The sequence below is a fragment of the Brachypodium distachyon genome, chromosome 2, assembly GCF_000005505.3.
Source record: "Brachypodium distachyon strain Bd21 chromosome 2, Brachypodium_distachyon_v3.0, whole genome shotgun sequence".
Classification (NCBI taxonomy): Eukaryota; Viridiplantae; Streptophyta; class Magnoliopsida; order Poales; family Poaceae; genus Brachypodium; species Brachypodium distachyon.
In genome coordinates this window covers 39,221,836-39,238,996 of record NC_016132.3, presented here as the reverse complement: position 1 = coordinate 39,238,996, position 17,161 = coordinate 39,221,836, and the positions used below count along the sequence as shown (strand labels likewise).

Genomic DNA, 17,161 nt, shown 5'->3' with positions numbered 1-17,161 from the left:
TATGAGATGGTGCGCTCAGAAAAAACCAGTATTTTGTAGTCGCTACTTGGCCTCCCCTATCAATGTTTATGTATCAATGGTATATTTAGTATTCCTTTCGATTTCGATTTAGTATGAACTGCAAAAATCTTTGCCCCCATTCAGTCTCAATTGCTCTTTATTTAAATTTTACCCCTCCTCCCCAGCTTAAACCCTGGCTCCTTCACTGATTCTACCAAAAAAAGAGTACCGCGCGCTGGATCAATCAAAGAAAAAGGTGCATGAATGAAAGAAAGTGCATGGTAGAAACAATTAAAGAATTTCGGAAAGGGGCGGGGTGGAAGTGTGCAATTGTCCGTTGGTTGGGCTGTCATTTTTAATAATGTGGATGGTTCCCTTTCTTTCTTCTTCCAGGTACAGTGGGAGCACACGTACTATTACCTTCCGTGCCGAGCTTAGACGGCAAGCATCTGCTAACCAATCAGTTAATTAATCAAACAGCCCAACCGAATTGTACAGGAAAGGAAGAAACGCAATCGCTCTCATGCAACGTCTCGTTCGTGCCATGGGCAGTTGACTCCATTCGCCTGTATCGATCACTATATGTATATATAGCTTCCATAAACATCTCCTTAATTCCTGCTTCCTTCCTTCCTCCTCTAGAATCACATTGACATGTACTCCAGTACTACATGAACATAAATATGTTGCATGTGTGGCTTCTAGAAGCAACCTACAACTAGTTCTCAGCTGACCTAGCTAGTGGCGGAGTTTAGGAGCTGAGCCGTAGCCAGTTCGACCTCCATCCCCAACGCAAAGAGTACTTTTTACTGAATCTTATTTGCAATTTGTTGACGTGGAAGAAAGAGAAATATGAGAGAGAAAAGAACCGACTCTTCGTAAAGAGTCTGACTGATAAGACAAGAATCAACTAAGATTCAGCTAAGAGTCACCATATTTATCTCATTGTGCATCGCCGTCCTATTTGGTACTAACAAATCATTTATAGTATGTCTGGAAACACAACCCATTATGTGTGTTATTTTGTCACCGACTGTAAATGACGTGAAGAGTCAGAACCGACTCTATCATTGTTGATGCCCTGACAAAATCCTTAAACGGGGTAATTAACCTGGAGGAAGTTTCACTAAATGGGAAAAGGCTATCGCAAGGTAAGGGTGCAAAACAAAATATTTTACCCCTCGGATCCTAAATTCTTGACTCAAATATGCATAAATATGGATGTATCTATTTTTAAAAAGCGTCTAGATACATGTAATATTTCGACAATAATTTAGAATCGGAGGGAGTAGATCATATTTCGAATCTGCAAGTCTAATTAATGAAACTTTCCGCAGGGAATTAATTAAGCTCGCTTGTGCATGTTCCGTGTATACCTTGTGAGCGGCCGAAGTTGTTTAGCATTGTTCCTTACGACGTTGACACTAGGATTATTGGATTAATTATCGCATGTGCACATGCAAGCTAGCTAAGCTAGGAACACACACTGTACGTACGTCACTCTGTTTTCGAAAATGACAGTCTCTCCTCCCTAGTACCTTCACCAAGGCAGACAGGCAGCTAGCACGTACGTGTCCGTCGGAAGATTTTCCTCCTTTTAATTAAATTCTACTCCCTCGCTTCAAACCATATTTACAATACTTCCACGCGGGACTCAAATTTATCTAAAAATGCACATACCTATATATACTAAAATACGTCTGAAATGCAATATTTCGACACTTAATAAAAAGTACGTTTTATTTTTGTCCTGCGTCAAACTTTTAAAAGTTCAATTATATAAGTTTATAGATTGCATGCATATGGTTAAAAGCCAGAGAGAGCATGTCACATGCATGCAAAGCAAGAGCAAGAAATGCTACTGGTACTAGGAAACATGCATGCACGTATACGGGTACGTAGAGGAGGACGTATACGGTGCTGGTGCGTGGGCCCGTCATACGGTTGTTTGTCGCCTCATGCATGGATCCATCCATCTCTAGTTCTCTACCATCCATCCATGTCGTCTGCTCACATGTTCAACTTTGCCAACAACCTCTCTACTGTATAGAGCACTGGCGAGATCTCTCGATCGCTGCTACATTTCCAAATCGATTTTTGGCTCTACTCGACATATATATCCCCACGCAATTGCATGCACTGGATCCATTCTATCGATCGATCGCGCGCATGCGCCACTCAATGATTTAATTTGATCGCTAGCTAGCTAGCTTTGCCCCGATGGCACCGCCACAAACACGAGTTACTTAAGTACGGAGTAACTATTAACTAATTAACCTCTTGTGCATATAGCAGTGCAGGTGAAATTAAGCGAGCCTTTCACCCCCACAGATACGTAGTGTCCAAACGTATGCCCAACAAAATTTTGGCAGCCAACAATACTTTGGTTTTCATTTCATTGGTTGCTACAAATTTTGGTAGTCTGTCACTACTACAAAACGGTCTATATGCAACGGCACATCAGTAACGGGTCCGGCGTGACCGTTACTGATGAACAACATCAATGTCGGTCGCGGCTGTGACCGTTACTGATGAACAGAGCGGGCTCTGCCCGTCCCCGTCCAGGCGACCACCACTGATGAACAATCATAGCTCGCGAGTTACATCAGTGGCGGTCGGTTTCTGGCGGACACGCGGCGCGACCAGCTGCGGCTCTGCCCAGTCTAATTAAACCGTGACGATTATCAGTGTCGGTTGGGGTTCGGACGACCGTTACTGATAATCGTGGGCACACGCGACCGTTACTGATGAATGGTTACATCAGTGATGAATGCAGTGATGATGTCCTGCGGTATGATCTGGCGAATGATTTCGAGGAAGAAATAATGGTCGATGAGGAGGCTAATGTGGAAGGTGAAGGAGCTCCACGTGGCAGGATTGCCGAAATGCTAGATGACCCGTACCTACGGGACCAGCTGGAGGACCCCGAAGATGAGACAGAGTCTGCTCAGTTCAAAAAATTGTTGGAGGACGCAAACACATCCTTGTATGATGGAGCTGGCGAAGAAAACAACGTGCTCGAAACGACGCTCGAACTTTTGAGGCTGAAGGCAGCATCATACTGGTCAGACAAGGGCTTCACGAACTTGTTGAGTTACCTTACTTCGGTTTTTCCACAGCCAAACAAGTTGCCCAAGAGCAAATACGAGGCGAAGAAGATTACGTGCCCGCTTGGATTATATTGCGTGAAACATCATTCATGTCAAAACGACTGCATGGTATACATTGGAGAGTAAGAGAACCATGAGAGCTGCCACATTATGCGGTGCATCGAGATACAAGAAGAAAAACGCCACAGCTGGCGAAGACGATGGGGAAGAAGTGATGAAGGGCAGGCCAGCAAAGACTGTCTGGTATCTTACGGCAGGTGGCCGAGTTGAGCGTTGGATGCAGAACGTTAAGGACGCGAGGTATCTCGTCTATCACGATCCGGCGCAGGCTGCATTCGATCCTGACGGGCACTACCGTGTGGAGGAAGCTGGAGTCCTAAGACACCCCGCCGATGGGACTCAGTGGAGGAACTTCGACACGGCATTTCTAGATTTCGGGGCAGAGCCCAGAAACCTGAGGCTCGGTCTCAGCACTGACGGGATAAATCCTTACGGAAACATGAACAACAAGCACAGCACATGGCCAGTGATCTTGTTTGTCTGCAACCTTCCTCCATGGTTAATCATGAAGAGAAAGTACATCCACATGTGCATGCTCATACAGGGTGCAAAGCAGCCGGGAGCTGACCTAAATGTGTATCTGCAGCTAGTGAAAGATGAGCTGAAGCAGCTTTGGAACCCTGGCAGAGTGGTTTGGGACGCAAACAGGAGGGAGTACTTCACGATGAGAGCAGCGCTTCTGACCTGCGTGCATGACTACCCCACGAATGGAAATACTTCATGGCAGGTGACACATGGGTACAAGGCCTGTACAAAGTGCGGGGAAAACACGACATCGGAGAAGTTGTCCGCTTCATCCAAAATTGTTTACATGGGCCACCGAAAGTGGTTGGATGCTAAAGACCCTTGGAGGGATGACAAGGAAAGGTTCGATGGGAAGACGGAGCACGGGACAGTGCCGAATGAGAAGTCTGGTATGCAAATACTCGAAATTGTGAACGATCTTGAGGTTGTCCCCGGAAAGATTGCTGCGTAGAAATATAAGGAACCTGAAGGCGTCGTGCGGAAAAAGAGGTCCGTATTCTGGGACCTGGAGTACTAGGCACATTTAGAATGCCGCCACAGCATAGATGTCATGCACGTGGAGAAAAATGTATGCGACAGGGTGCTGGGGTTGTTGATGAACATTCCAGAGAAGACGAAAGATAGACCCAATGCACGGAATGACCTGGAACTCATGTCTATCAGGAAAGAGTTGTGGGACAAAGATCAAGTGTCGGCAGCCGACAAGAATGGTTTCGTGACAGTGACCACGCGGTGTTGTCTTGCATGTTACGACCTGTACAAAGACGAGTTGCATAGGATGTGTTAGTGCCTGTAGGGCATTAAAGTCCCATCGAACTACTCGTCGAGCATCAAGCATCAAGTTGACATGAAGAGTCACAGGCTATCTGAAATGAAGTCTCACGACAACCATGTCATACTCACTCAGTTACTTCCAGTCGCAATCAGAGGTATCATGGAGCCGCACGTAAGGGAGACAATCATGAAGCTTTTGACTTCTTTGACAGCATCTCGCAAAAGTCAATCACCGTTAGACGATGCCAGATACTGAAGGATAGTATAATACAGATTATGTGCGAGCTCGAGATGTTCTTCCCTTCATCATTCTTCGATATCATGGTCCATCTAATGATCCACATATGCGATGAGATCTTGTCCCTAGGGCCCTCGGTCCTGCATAACATGTATGGCCCTGAATGATACAACGGGGTTCTAAAGCGGTAAGTTCGTAACAGATCGCATCCGGAAGGTAGCATCGTGGAAGGCTTTAGGGCAGAAGAGTGCATCGAGTTCTGCACGGATTGGTTGGCCGATCAGAAATCAATAGGCGTTCCTGAATCACGGCACAAGGACAAGCTCGATGGCTAAGGTGGCTTTGGACATACATACCTTAATGTCTATGGAAGATGAAGGGAAGCTGACTTTGAAAGAGCATATTTGGTTGTGTTGCAAACTGTCGATTGCTGCCGGCCTTATCAGGAAATGCACATGGAACAACTGCGAAATGAAAACCCTAAAAGAGGAGAAGTCTGGCTCCACTGGGAGCACAATAAAACATTCACAACGTGGCTGAAGAATTATTGGTACGGCAGGGAGACAACCAATCTATCAGAAGAGACAGTTGCATGTTTTTCACGGCAACCTGCGTTCCATGTCTCTACTTGGCAATCATATGTGATCAACGGTTATAACTTCTACACTGCGTTTCAGGACCGTAAAAGCACGTATCAAAATAGTGGTGTAGTCATGACTTCTGAGACCGCGACCGACGACAACAGCAAAACCAAAGCATTCTTCAGCGTTATCGAGGAGATCTGGGAATTGGAGTACTCGATCACAAAGATCCCAATGTTCCGTGTAAGATGGACCAAAGGTGATAAAGAAGAAAGTCACAGGTTCACGACGATGGTGCTACCTCCTGTGATCCCTCGTGAACAAGTTGACGTGAGAAAAATCCCGGCAAGAGAGGAACCACGGGTCTTTGCTAAACAATGCAAGCAAGTTTTCTACATAGACGACCCGGTAAATAAAGACCGCGTCGTAGTAAGAAGAGAGAAAAAAAGCATTGTTGGAGTGGACGGAGTTACTTCACAAGAAAACTACAAAGGTTAGGGTTAACTGAATTAGGGTTAGGGTTAACCCTAAATTGCTGTTGTTAGGATTAGAAAATTAGTTGCTGTTAATTTAGCAAATTAGTTGCTGTTAAGTTAGCAAATTAGTTGTTGTTAGGGTTAGGGTTAGCAAATTAGTTGCTGTTTATATGCTGTCATATATTAGATGATTATTAGATGGTGTCATATATACATGCTAGCAAATTATATACATGTTGTTGGTTAGCAAATTAGTTGATGTTAATTATATACATGCTGTTGGTTAGGTGTTAGGGCTTAACTGAATACTTCTTACTTAGCAAATTAGGTGTTTTATATGATATATACATGCTGTTGATATATACATGCTGTTGGTTAACAAATTAGTTGATGTTTATTGGTACGGTTGCTATATAAGTTGGGATATACATGCTGGGATAAGAGTTGATGGCATGGAGTGGCATCGACGTGACGACATGTAGGTCCAGCCGTGGCTGGATGAGAGCTGTTTATGATAAAAAAAAAGTAATGGTGGCTCGTCTTCCTTCCGCCGCAGTTCATCTGCTGTTGGTGAACCTGATGATCTGGTAGCTGCTTTATCTGGGATGAACCTGTCATCATCTAGGGCTGGTAATGGTCAAAATATGGACCAGTCTAAGCTCTACCAGGATGTTGATAATGCCAATAGGTTTCTCTTTGATCGACATGGTGATCAATCAAATGGCAATCAGCAGCACTCCTACATGAAACGTCCTGAGCAAGGACAATTCAGGGCACCTGAGGGGTATTCTGCAAATTCCGCTAATTCTTCTATGATGAGAAATCAGATGAATGCTGGTAATTTCATATCATCTGACAATTCGTCTGTTGGGTCTGGCTTTGCTTCCCCTAGGATCGGTTCGAGATCTCCGGGAGGGAATTTATCTTCTAGGCAAAATTTAGCTGGTGCCTCTAACTTTCTCAGCTACAATGGAATTGGAAGTCCAACTGGAGCAAATGCTCTTCAGATGCCTATCGATCCAGCATATGTTCAGTATCTTGCTGCCCAAGTTGCGGCTAGTTATGAAGATCCTTACATGGCCAGTGGTCTTCTGGGAAGTTCCTACATGGATTTACTTGGTCCTCAGAAAGCTTGTCTTAGCCCGTTGCTTCAGTCACAGAAGAACTATGGCTGCTACGGAAACCTTGGTTTTGGCCTTGGTTATGCTGGAAGTCCTTTGACGAGTCCTGTTCTCCCCTCTTCACCTGTTGCATCTGGCAGTCCACTTAGGCATGGTGAACGCAGCATGCGCTTTGCATCAGGCATGAGAAATTTTGGTGGTTCATTTGGTTCATGGAATCCAGATCTGGTTGGAAAGATGGATGGGAATCTAATGCCCTCACTTCTGGAGGAGTTTAAGAGCAACAAGAGCAGAACTTATGAGCTCTGTGAAATAGCTGGTCATGTCGTTGAGTTCAGGTACACTTCTCATTGATGTATATTAACGTGATAACAAATAAATCGATGCTACTATTCAATATAGATGAAGAAATATGTATAGATAATCCGAGCAAGAAACAAGCATTTTCTTCTTCTTTTGTTTCTCTTTCACTACAACCTAGTGTATGTATTTCCTTTGTGTGCATGTATGTCTTGTATAGTATTAAGCCAAATAGTCTAGGAAGGCCCAAAACACATGCAACCCTCTTGTGTTTGTTCTGATCACTCAATAGAGAAAAGCAATCTGGCCATTTCCGTTGTAGCAATCTGTCCCTCTCAAATGGGCTTGCGTGCCCACATGCATGACATCCTGCGCAAAGATGAGAACAATTGTAACACATAGCAGTTTCCCCAGTCTGTATTATTGTTGTTGCTCTTTTGATAAACACCTTGAACCATGAATTTTAACCATGTTCTTGTTTGTATGGATGATCCCTATCCCAATATTTATTTCAAAGAGGATAGGTTTTCTTTGCAGTTTGCACAACTTTGCACTGGATATTGACCCATTAATTACCACTAATTTCTTACTCACTTCTGGAAATACGCAGAATCCAATATATATATATATATTATATTCTAGGCTTATTTACTTTACTAATTATTGATTAATTTGCAGTGCGGATCAATATGGGAGCAGATTCATACAGCAAAAGCTCGAAACAGCCAGTACTGAAGAGAAAGACATGGTTTTTTCAGAAATCATGCCCCAAGCTCTCACACTGATGACCGATGTATTTGGAAATTATGTTGTTCAGAAGGTATGGAAAAGTAATTTGTTTGAGGTGCGGTGGCTTGACTATGATACTTAATGTTTGCTTTTTGTCCAGTTTTTTGAGCATGGAAGCACTACTCAGATAAAGGAGCTCTCTGATCAGCTTATTGGGCGCGTCCTTGCTCTCAGTCTTCAGATGTATGGATGCCGGGTTATACAGAAGGTGTGTATCAGTTGATTTTTATTTATCTAGGGAAACATGAGGACATTCTTGCATTCTGCAGTTAAATTGTCTGAGAAGTAGGAAGACTTCTTGCATGTACAGAGTAGTATTTTCATTTGACAATCACTATCTACTATCTTTGTTATGTTTCTGTACCGTGAAAATTTCCATATGGCTTGTTGCGATAGGGTATTCAATTTTTATCAAATCATTGAATAATTCTTAGTATGTTACCTAGAATTCATGGAGCAAACAACTTGGCTGGTTTTGAGAACTTGTCTCAAGTTGTCACACATTTGTTTCTGTTGTACAAGAATATATTAGATGAATACTGGCATGCCTAACATATCCTCATGTATTCACAATTTCTTCTAGAAATGATATTGCACGCATATCGGAATACATAGATTATCTAAAAAATATCGGAATACATAAATAGTTGTTAGAGTGAAGACATCTTATGAGTAAAGGCATCTTATGTAATGGGTGATATATGTGTGCAGGCTATAGAGGTCGTGGATTTAGCTCAGCAGACTAAAATGGTTGCTGAGCTGGATGGACATATCATGCGCTGTGTGCGTGATCAAAATGGTAACCATGTGATACAGAAATGCATAGAGTGTATTCCTCAGGATGTTATCCAGTTCATTGTCTCAACATTTTACGGTCAAGTTGTGCTGCTATCCACTCATCCATACGGTTGTCGGGTTATACAGGTATGCTAATACTGCATAGCATGCCTCAAATGAATCCATTTTGAACTTTACAATTGCATGTCACAATGTGACCTCTCTAATCATCATATCATGTAAATTACCAGAGGGTGCTGGAGCACTGTGATGATCCCACAACACAACAAATAATGATGGATGAGATTCTCCAGTCTGTTTGCTTGCTCGCTCAGGATCAATATGGTAACTATGTTGTTCAGGTCAGTCCATGCACACACTTCCAAACATTTTTGCATACCTTGAAGTTGATCAAGCTTCTATGCTGCTTTCCTATTTTGTGGTGCATTGTAGGTGGGCTATTTTGCTAGCAAGTAAATGTTATTTGTTTTATAAATATTCCTTTTGTTTTCTAAGATGTAGTTGTGTACGTCTTTTTTGAAAGTGTCTTGCAACGAAATGTAGGTAGACTGTTTTCTACTTTCTACAGTAGGATCTGCAGGCTACTGCACTGATCCTGCTGGTTGTTAATGCTAACAATTGGATCTGGAGCTTTGCGGTTGTAATTCTGGAGCTTGTGTCTCACTTCAGAGATTTTTTTTAGAACTTTCTTGTTCTCAATTCCGTGATGTTTCGTTTCTAATAAGATTCACTGAACATTTACAGCATGTCCTGGAACATGGCAAACCACATGAAAGAACAGCTATCATTGATAAGTTGATTGGACAAGTTGTACAAATGAGCCAGCAAAAGTTTGCTTCAAATGTCATTGAGAAGTGCTTAGCTTTTGGTAATCCTGTGGAGCGGCAGATCTTGATTGGTGAAATGCTTGGATCCACTACTGAGAGTGAACCTCTTGAGGTCTGTTAATTTAATTTAAATTTACAAGCTTTCAAGCGAATCAGTCCAAATGTTTGTTCACCTTAATGAAGCTATCTGCATTGTCCTTGTAGGTAATGATGAAAGATCAGTTTGCAAACTATGTGGTGCAGAAGGTGTTGGAGACTTGTGATGATCAGCAGAGAGAGATGATCCTTACAAGGATTAAAGCGCACCTGAATACACTCAAGAAGTACACCTATGGCAAGCACATAGTTGCACGCGTTGAGAAGCTCGTCGCAGCTGGAGGTACGGTCTATCTTTTGTGCTCCCATGCCAATCTATCTGTCCCTAGATATACCCCCATCAAGCCTGTCTTGATGCTAATGACACCTATATGCCGTTGCTCACGCAGAAAAGCGCCTGGGGCTTCAACCGGCATGCACTGCCGCCTGAAGGGCGAACACTGCAGTTGTACAGCTAACAGTGGCTAGGTTTGCGCTCGCTTTTTCCCCCAACTGAAAAAACCCTATAAGACTAGTATGGTATGGTACCGTCAGGAATAAGATATAATCTTGGTTGCACCGGAGAGTGTACATTCTGTAGCTGAGGAAGCAAGACTAATCTGAAAGTAAGCTGTAAAGAGGAAGAAGAGGAGTAAGGAAATGTTACCACTCTGCTCATTGTACAAATTTAGCACTAGAGAGAGAGAGAAAGCTGTTAGCTGTCTAAAAGTCGGAATTAAAGCCGCTGCGACTATTTTGTTTATCCTGTTGTGTCTCGTGTCAATACAAACAAACGATGGTGGGCATGCATGCTGTTGTTGTAAGATAAATTCTGGGGCACTAGCCTTGTTTCCACTGTTTAAGCTGAAGTTATTAGTATCAGCTTACCCTGAACTGTTTGAACAGTTTGTTGTATTAATGGAGTGTTGTCTGTCCTGTAATCTAATCCCAGAATGATGATATGCATGAAGTAATGCTGATGCAAGTTTCCTTTCCACCAAATTCCTGCTGTTTGCTGAAACAGGTCTCTGAAATGTAGTGGTGCCTGCTGCATTTTCTATGGCTTTTTTTCTATGGCTTGCTGCTGTTGGGAAAGCATAGAAGCAGAATTATATACCTTGTCCATTTCAAACTATTGAAAATATTTGAGGGATTATCATTGTCACGTAAGCATAGCAGCCATATCGGAGCTGTAAGCCCGACAAGGATAAAGCCCGGGCCGCCGCATTATCTACTCACTCCGTCATATAGATATATTTTAGTATATAAATACGTCCATCATATTTAGACAATTTGAGTCAGTTAATATGGGACGGAGGGAATATTCTTTTCACTGTACTCCCTCCGATCCGTAACAACCGCATTACCATTTATTCTTTTCACTGTACACCCTCCGATCCGTAAGGAGTATCGACGATGATTTAGTACAACACTCATATTATTACTCGACTGTAGTACTTCCTCCTATTTGTATTAATTGTCGCAATTTTATCTAGATAAGCATGTATCTAGATGCGTTTAAGTGTGTAGGTTCTTTTAAGTGCGTAGGTTATCTCGTCTTGTAAAAAACATTGGACAATTAATTTGGATGGGAATTTGGATCGGAATTAGTATTATTTATGCGTTGATGCTCGTGAGTGAGGTAACAAATAGTGGAAAAGGAAGAACAGAAGATTGCCAGATTTTTTTTGAATCACCTGTAAGTCTGGGTCCTAGGGGCAGGGGCCAGGCTGCTTTCTTTCTCTAAATTGGTCAGATGCTTGGCCTCTGGAAAAGCTAACAAGATGCGAAAAACAAAACGCACAATTTTTCCACTGAAATTATGTAAAGCAAGGCGTAAAATTCCAGTTTCTCACCAACCTGCCGGCCTGTCCAAAATTCCCCTGCTTTCTAGCACTGGTCCAAACTCCAAACTTTTAAAATAGCTGACCACCTGGGCCTGGACTTTTAAAATAAGCCGCCGTCCCGAGCGGCCCGGCCCGTTTACGAACGTCCCCGACCGCCTGGGCTGTGCCAGGGCCTGGGCCGGACCGTTGGACCGCTATAGTCCAGATTCCCAGCCCAGCAGCGACACGACATCATGGGGCTTTTCTACTCCATGGCCATGGCCCATGGGCGAGCAGCTCTTCTCTGAATCAGTCTTGTTCTTTGTGCATTCGATGAATAAAACGCCAAGGATTACAACACCTCCAACAAGGATTCAGATTAAGGAAACGAATATATCCTGGTTCTCTTGGTAACAGATTATTACAAGATCGCTCTCTAGCGTGAAGAGAAACTTGAAAAAGCCAGGGTCTCATACCAGCCTGAAGCTGTCACCCGACAAGCATATGCCCAAACTTGAATTTGAAAAAGCAGAGTACCACAAGAAAGCAGAGTGGAAAACCTCAACAAACTGGATGCCATGCACGGCCGGCTTTATTTGATTTTGAGCAGTGAAAATTTGAAGGTAGTCTTTCATCACAGATGGACCGAAGATTCAGTTTGTACCATGGACCCAAGTTTTTTTATCAGCTTGTTCATCACCTTGATTACTCCTCGTCCTCGATATCTGCTTGAAATGAAGCACATATGAAGGGTGGATGAGCGTAGGTGAATACGTAGGTTTATGGGTGGAAATCAGTGGCAAGGGTGGATGAGCGTAGGTACCTGAAGGTGATCAATTCATCTTCCGCTTGTAATCATCACAGATATCATCGCCGTGAGCATCTTTGGCGAATTTAGGAATGAAATTGGGAAAGAAAGAAACAAAGTCAATGCGCAAGAAAGCAAAATCATTCCGATAGTTAATTAGATGTATGACTCGATGCTTTTTCAGTACCTTTTGCTATTCGTGGCTGCATATACATCCCAAGGCGGGGATGGTTAGGGTGGTCCTCACCGAGGCCTCCGCTTCCCTGGCCTCTCCAACCGTCGCTCCATCACGACAGATGCCCACATAGGTATCGCGAAGCGAGAGCAGGTTCCCCTTCAGGCCCAATTCGAACTTTCCATTACCATCATCTTTCGCCACCCGCACACCCACACTGAACTCAACATGTTCCGCCCTCGGCAATGCTCCCGGTTCAAACATTATTTGCGCCCCTGATCCACATAGCAATACAAAACACACCACTCGACGGTACCCATCAGCACCGATGACCAGCCGCCGTTGTGTTTGCTGAGAGCAGAGTATCACAAGACCACGAAGAGCCGGTAATCCCCCAAGGATTTGCATGTCCTCCTGCTGCACTCCCTTGACTTTGAGCCTTAACTCGGAGAGGCTCGAGAGACGCGAGGGGTCTCTCTTTATCCATGCCGGCAGTGTGGAGAGGTTGCTGGGTATGCACGACTCAAATTTGCGGAGACTTGGAGGAGGCACCCAGCTGTGTTCTTCCAAAAGATCCATGAGACCAGCGGAAATTTCATTGTACCTACTAATAATTAGACTTTCCAAATGCTTTAGGTTGCACACAGACTCCACGAAAGGTCCGTACAAATCGAAACTCTTTCCCGGGAAGCAAATGGCAAGCTCCCTTAGTCTTGCGAGGCTGCTAAGCTGTTGCACAATGTCCAGAGAGGCTTGAATCTCGTTCAACACTTCTATGGATGTTAGATTCCCCAACACACCTGGAGGCATCTCGCAACCAAGATGAAAACCTAAGAACATCAACCTTCTCAGCTTGCAAACAGTCAATGGAATTTTTTTAAGATAATAATTGCCTTCGAGATCCAACACCTGCAAAAACTGGAGATTTCCTATCTCTGCCGGGAGTTCACGAATAGCGGTATGTGCAAGACCAAGGTACCTCAGGTGAAATAAATTTCCAACACCCTTAAGCTTCCAACTACTTTCCCCAATATCACATCCAGCAAAATCCAGTACTCTTAAAACATCAAACCTCGAAAGAGCCGGCATGATATCAATAGCAGGTGGAAAGATAGTGACAGACCTCACTTGTGATATTCTCATGGAATTGATGAGAGATTTGGCTTCATGGTCTTGTCTATGTTGAAGAGAGAGCCGGCGAATATTGTTTTGACAAGACGTGCCATCGCTAGTACCATCCAATAAATTTACAAAAAGTTCTTCTCTTGACAAGGAACAAATAAGATCGAGAACCATATCATGTACGCGGCAACCTTCTACCTGGCCAATATTATTGTATGTTGGCTGGATCATGCTTCTGTTAATGAGCTCGTTGAAGTAATTTTCTCCAAGCACAAAGAGGCTTATTCCTTGCTTTCCAGGCTGAACAAAACTTTCAGTGACCCACTTCCATATTAATCGATCTTTCCCAATATAGGAATCTTCTGGATATATACTTAGATACAACAGACAAGTCTTCAGATGAGAAGGTAGGTCATAATAACTGAAAGATAATATCCTCTGCATTTCCTCTAGACTCGCATCTTCTGTAAGTCCGAGACCAAGAGACTGGAGCAAAGCATGCCATTCATGTACTGGTTTTATATGCTGACCACTGCTAGCCAGAAGACTGGCTATTGTAATTATAGCTAGCGGTACCCCACCACATTTTTTCAATATATCGCTTGATACATCTTCAAACTCAGCAGGACAACTGTCATGAAATATTCTTTTGTGGAATAACATTTTGGAGTCATCAGCAGAAAGAGGCTTCATGTGATAAATTGAACCATCAGCTGAAGAGCAACATGCTGTGGATACACTGACTTTGCGGGTTGTGGTGATTAGCCGGCTGCCTAGATTGTTTCTATTGGAGAAAGCTAAGTTGATACCTTCCCACAGTTTTTCATCCCATATATCATCAATTATGATGAGGTACCTACATCAGTTGCGAGATCATTATTAGTTAAAGGCCTGCACACATGCTTGATTTAAACTTATTAATCAAGCATATTGCACTTGAATGACAAGTGTGAATCTATCTACAGTATGCACTTGAATGACAAGTGTGAAGTCTACATGCATCTCAAACTTAGTAATCTGATTTAAACAAGCATGCATTATGATGGAAATAAGATGCTGAAAATAAATAAATAAAGAAATAGAACATAATATGCAAAGGAGTAAAAACGTGGAAGGCGAGCAAATTGCTGGAAGGGAAAATATGTAGCAAACAATTTATTACTAAATTTCTATTATTGCTGGATGAATGACTATGTTGCAATATATTTAATACAAAATTTCTAATATTACTGGATCGACAAGTATACATGCTTGATTTAAACTTAGTAATCAAGCATGCATTTCAATGACAAGTGTGAAATCTCCATGCATCTCAATCTTAGTAATCTGATTTAAGCAAGCATGCATTATGATGGCAATAAGATGCTCAAAATAAATACATATAATATAATATGCAAATGTGTAAAAACATGGACGACGAGCACATTGCTGAAAGGGAAAATATGTAGCAATACAAACCCAACCTGTCGGTTTCGCTGTCAAACTCGCTATTTGGTAGATTTCGGTTTACTAAAAGTAATTAGCCCTGAAGTTGTGGTTTTCTGTTGCAAACCCCTAGAATTGTGCCTGAATGAAACCCTAACCCCAAAAGGTGTGGTTTTGTGAAATTTACTCGTGTTAAATAGTGCATGCTTGAAAAGCAAAAAAAGATACTCCAGCCATGATTTTTAAATCCCTCGGCACAATGTTACAATTGCTATCAACTCTACGACAACTACCATACTCTCTCCTTATCAGTTTAGTAGCCACATCTAAGAAATCCAAAATTTTCAGTTTGTAAGACCATTTGCTTTGGGAATAGACAAATAATTGATTGTCTCTCTACACTAATTTCTGTGTACTTTGGTTTTCCAATGTGGAACCAATCAATACATGAAGGAGACGGGTGGCTAGGCATATTACATTAATAAATAAAAATGGGCTAACACTTTCTTTTTTGCGAAAAGGACACAGATCTATTAGAGAGGCTCACCGGAAGTACAAAGCAACTCAAATATAATAAAAATTAAGCTCCATAGTTACTGTGATTTTTGAAATGGAAAATGAAGGGTATATAGTACAAGGAAATGAAAGATCGCCATCAAGCTTGTGAGTACCATTTTGGTACGTGATGTGCATATACCTCTTGTTGTCGAGGAATAGCCGAAGCCTGTCGATAAGCTGCCTTTCATCCAACATCGGCAGGTCTGAGCTAGAGCTGCCGAGGTCAATGAGGATATCTCTGAAAACCTTCTTGACGTCAGGATTCCGGCCGACAGGAACAAAGGCCTTGCAATCAAAATCCCCCTTGATCTTGTCATACACTGCTCTAGCCAGAGTGGTCTTGCCCAACCCACCGAATCCGACAATAGAGACTATCTTGAGTCTCTTGGTAGAGATGTGGTCGCCCCCAATGGACAATAACTCCATGAGCTCTTGATCCCTCTTCCCATAGATGCCAACGAGCTTTGTCGTATCAATGTACATAGCGTGAAGACGAGGATCGATGGTCGTCGCGGCAGGAGGGTTCGCCACAATACCATCGATCTTGTTTCTGTCACGCCGGGCGGCCACCTCTTGCAGTTCCGTGTTGATGTCCTTGATAGCACCGGCGATCTGGTGGCGAGCCTTGCCGTGCGTGAACACGTTGCCCATCCTCTTCACGAGCCGCTTGAGCTTGTTTGGGTTCGGCTTTCCGTCATGGCCATCGACACGCACGAGGAAGGTGTCTACGACGTCCTCCATCTTGTAAGAGAGCTCTCTGACCTCGTTGGCCCAGATCTTGACCTGCTCGTCGAGCTGCTCCCGTGGCACATCGGCCACCTTCCGGAGAGCAGCGTTCATGCTCTTCATCTCTCTGGAGAGGGACTCGACGTGCTTCTTGACGCTCTTTTGCAGGTCGTACTCGTCCTTGAGCAGCTCGGCCAGCTTGGGGAGCAGGCTGCCCATGGCTCCCGTCACCACCGCCATGGCCATGGGCGAGCAGCTCTCTGAATCTGAATCTGGGACGTGCAATATAAACCAAATTGTGAGAAGAAGTCTTGAAACGAAATAAAATTGATCAAAAAGTTGAGACCCCAAGAACACTACAGCTCTGGACCAAATTAAAACCCACCTCTCGATCTGTTCGGGCTTGGGAAGAAGAGAGTGAGAAACTTGAGGGGATGGGGGAAAGCAAAGCTAAGCTAGGCACTGTGTTTAGCTGGTGTGGCTAGCTTAGCTAGTTAGCTTGAGTTGGTTGTGTGCAAATGCTGTACATAGATCTCGGTGAGAGGTCTAGCTAATCAAAGGTTAATTTGTACTTAATTTATAGAGGATCACGTGCATCAGTGCATGAAACGGCGATACTCCATCTTGGAGCCGACGTCGGTCAAAAGATGCGCCGGCCTCGAGTTGTCCTAAAACTATTTGCATGCATTCCTCCCATCACGTGGTATGTTTAATTGTTGCCTGGGGGCGCGCACACGCGCTGCAAACATCAGATTAATCTTACCTTAATTCTGCCAGCTGCCCCGCAATCACGTGAGATGTTTTTTTTTGGACCGGCCAGGTCTTAAGATATGTTTCCTGGCTTTTG

At 43.3% G+C, this 17,161-nt stretch overlaps 1 protein-coding gene and 1 pseudogene across 1 annotated transcript; one reads left to right on the top strand and one right to left on the bottom strand.

Annotated features, from left to right (window-relative positions):
- Positions 1-6,279: 6,279 nt before the first annotated feature.
- On the top strand, positions 6,280-10,648 carry LOC100829594 (pumilio homolog 2). Its single transcript, XM_003569064.4, has 8 exons — positions 6,280-7,223; positions 7,864-8,005; positions 8,075-8,182; positions 8,686-8,898; positions 9,003-9,113; positions 9,517-9,711; positions 9,804-9,978; positions 10,085-10,648. The coding sequence occupies exons 1-8, from the start codon at positions 6,370-6,372 to the stop codon at positions 10,123-10,125; spliced, it is 1,839 nt and encodes a 612-aa protein (XP_003569112.2). The 5' UTR covers positions 6,280-6,369; the 3' UTR covers positions 10,126-10,648.
- A 1,204-nt stretch (positions 10,649-11,852) lies between these two features.
- LOC100829294 lies at positions 11,853-16,861 on the bottom strand (annotated as a pseudogene).
- Positions 16,862-17,161: the final 300 nt, after the last annotated feature.

What these genes read in the sequence shown, in the direction of transcription:
- LOC100829594 (XM_003569064.4), top strand. Translation starts at nt 6,370, where the DNA reads ATGAACCTGTCATCATCTAGGGCTGGTAATGGTCAAAATATGGACCAG. An exon ending in GATGCCGGGTTATACAGAAG is followed by an intron (nt 8,183 to 8,685) that starts GTGTGTATCAGT and finishes ATATGTGTGCAG; the next exon opens with GCTATAGAGGTCGTGGATTT. An exon ending in ATGGTAACTATGTTGTTCAG is followed by an intron (nt 9,114 to 9,516) that starts GTCAGTCCATGC and finishes GAACATTTACAG; the next exon opens with CATGTCCTGGAACATGGCAA.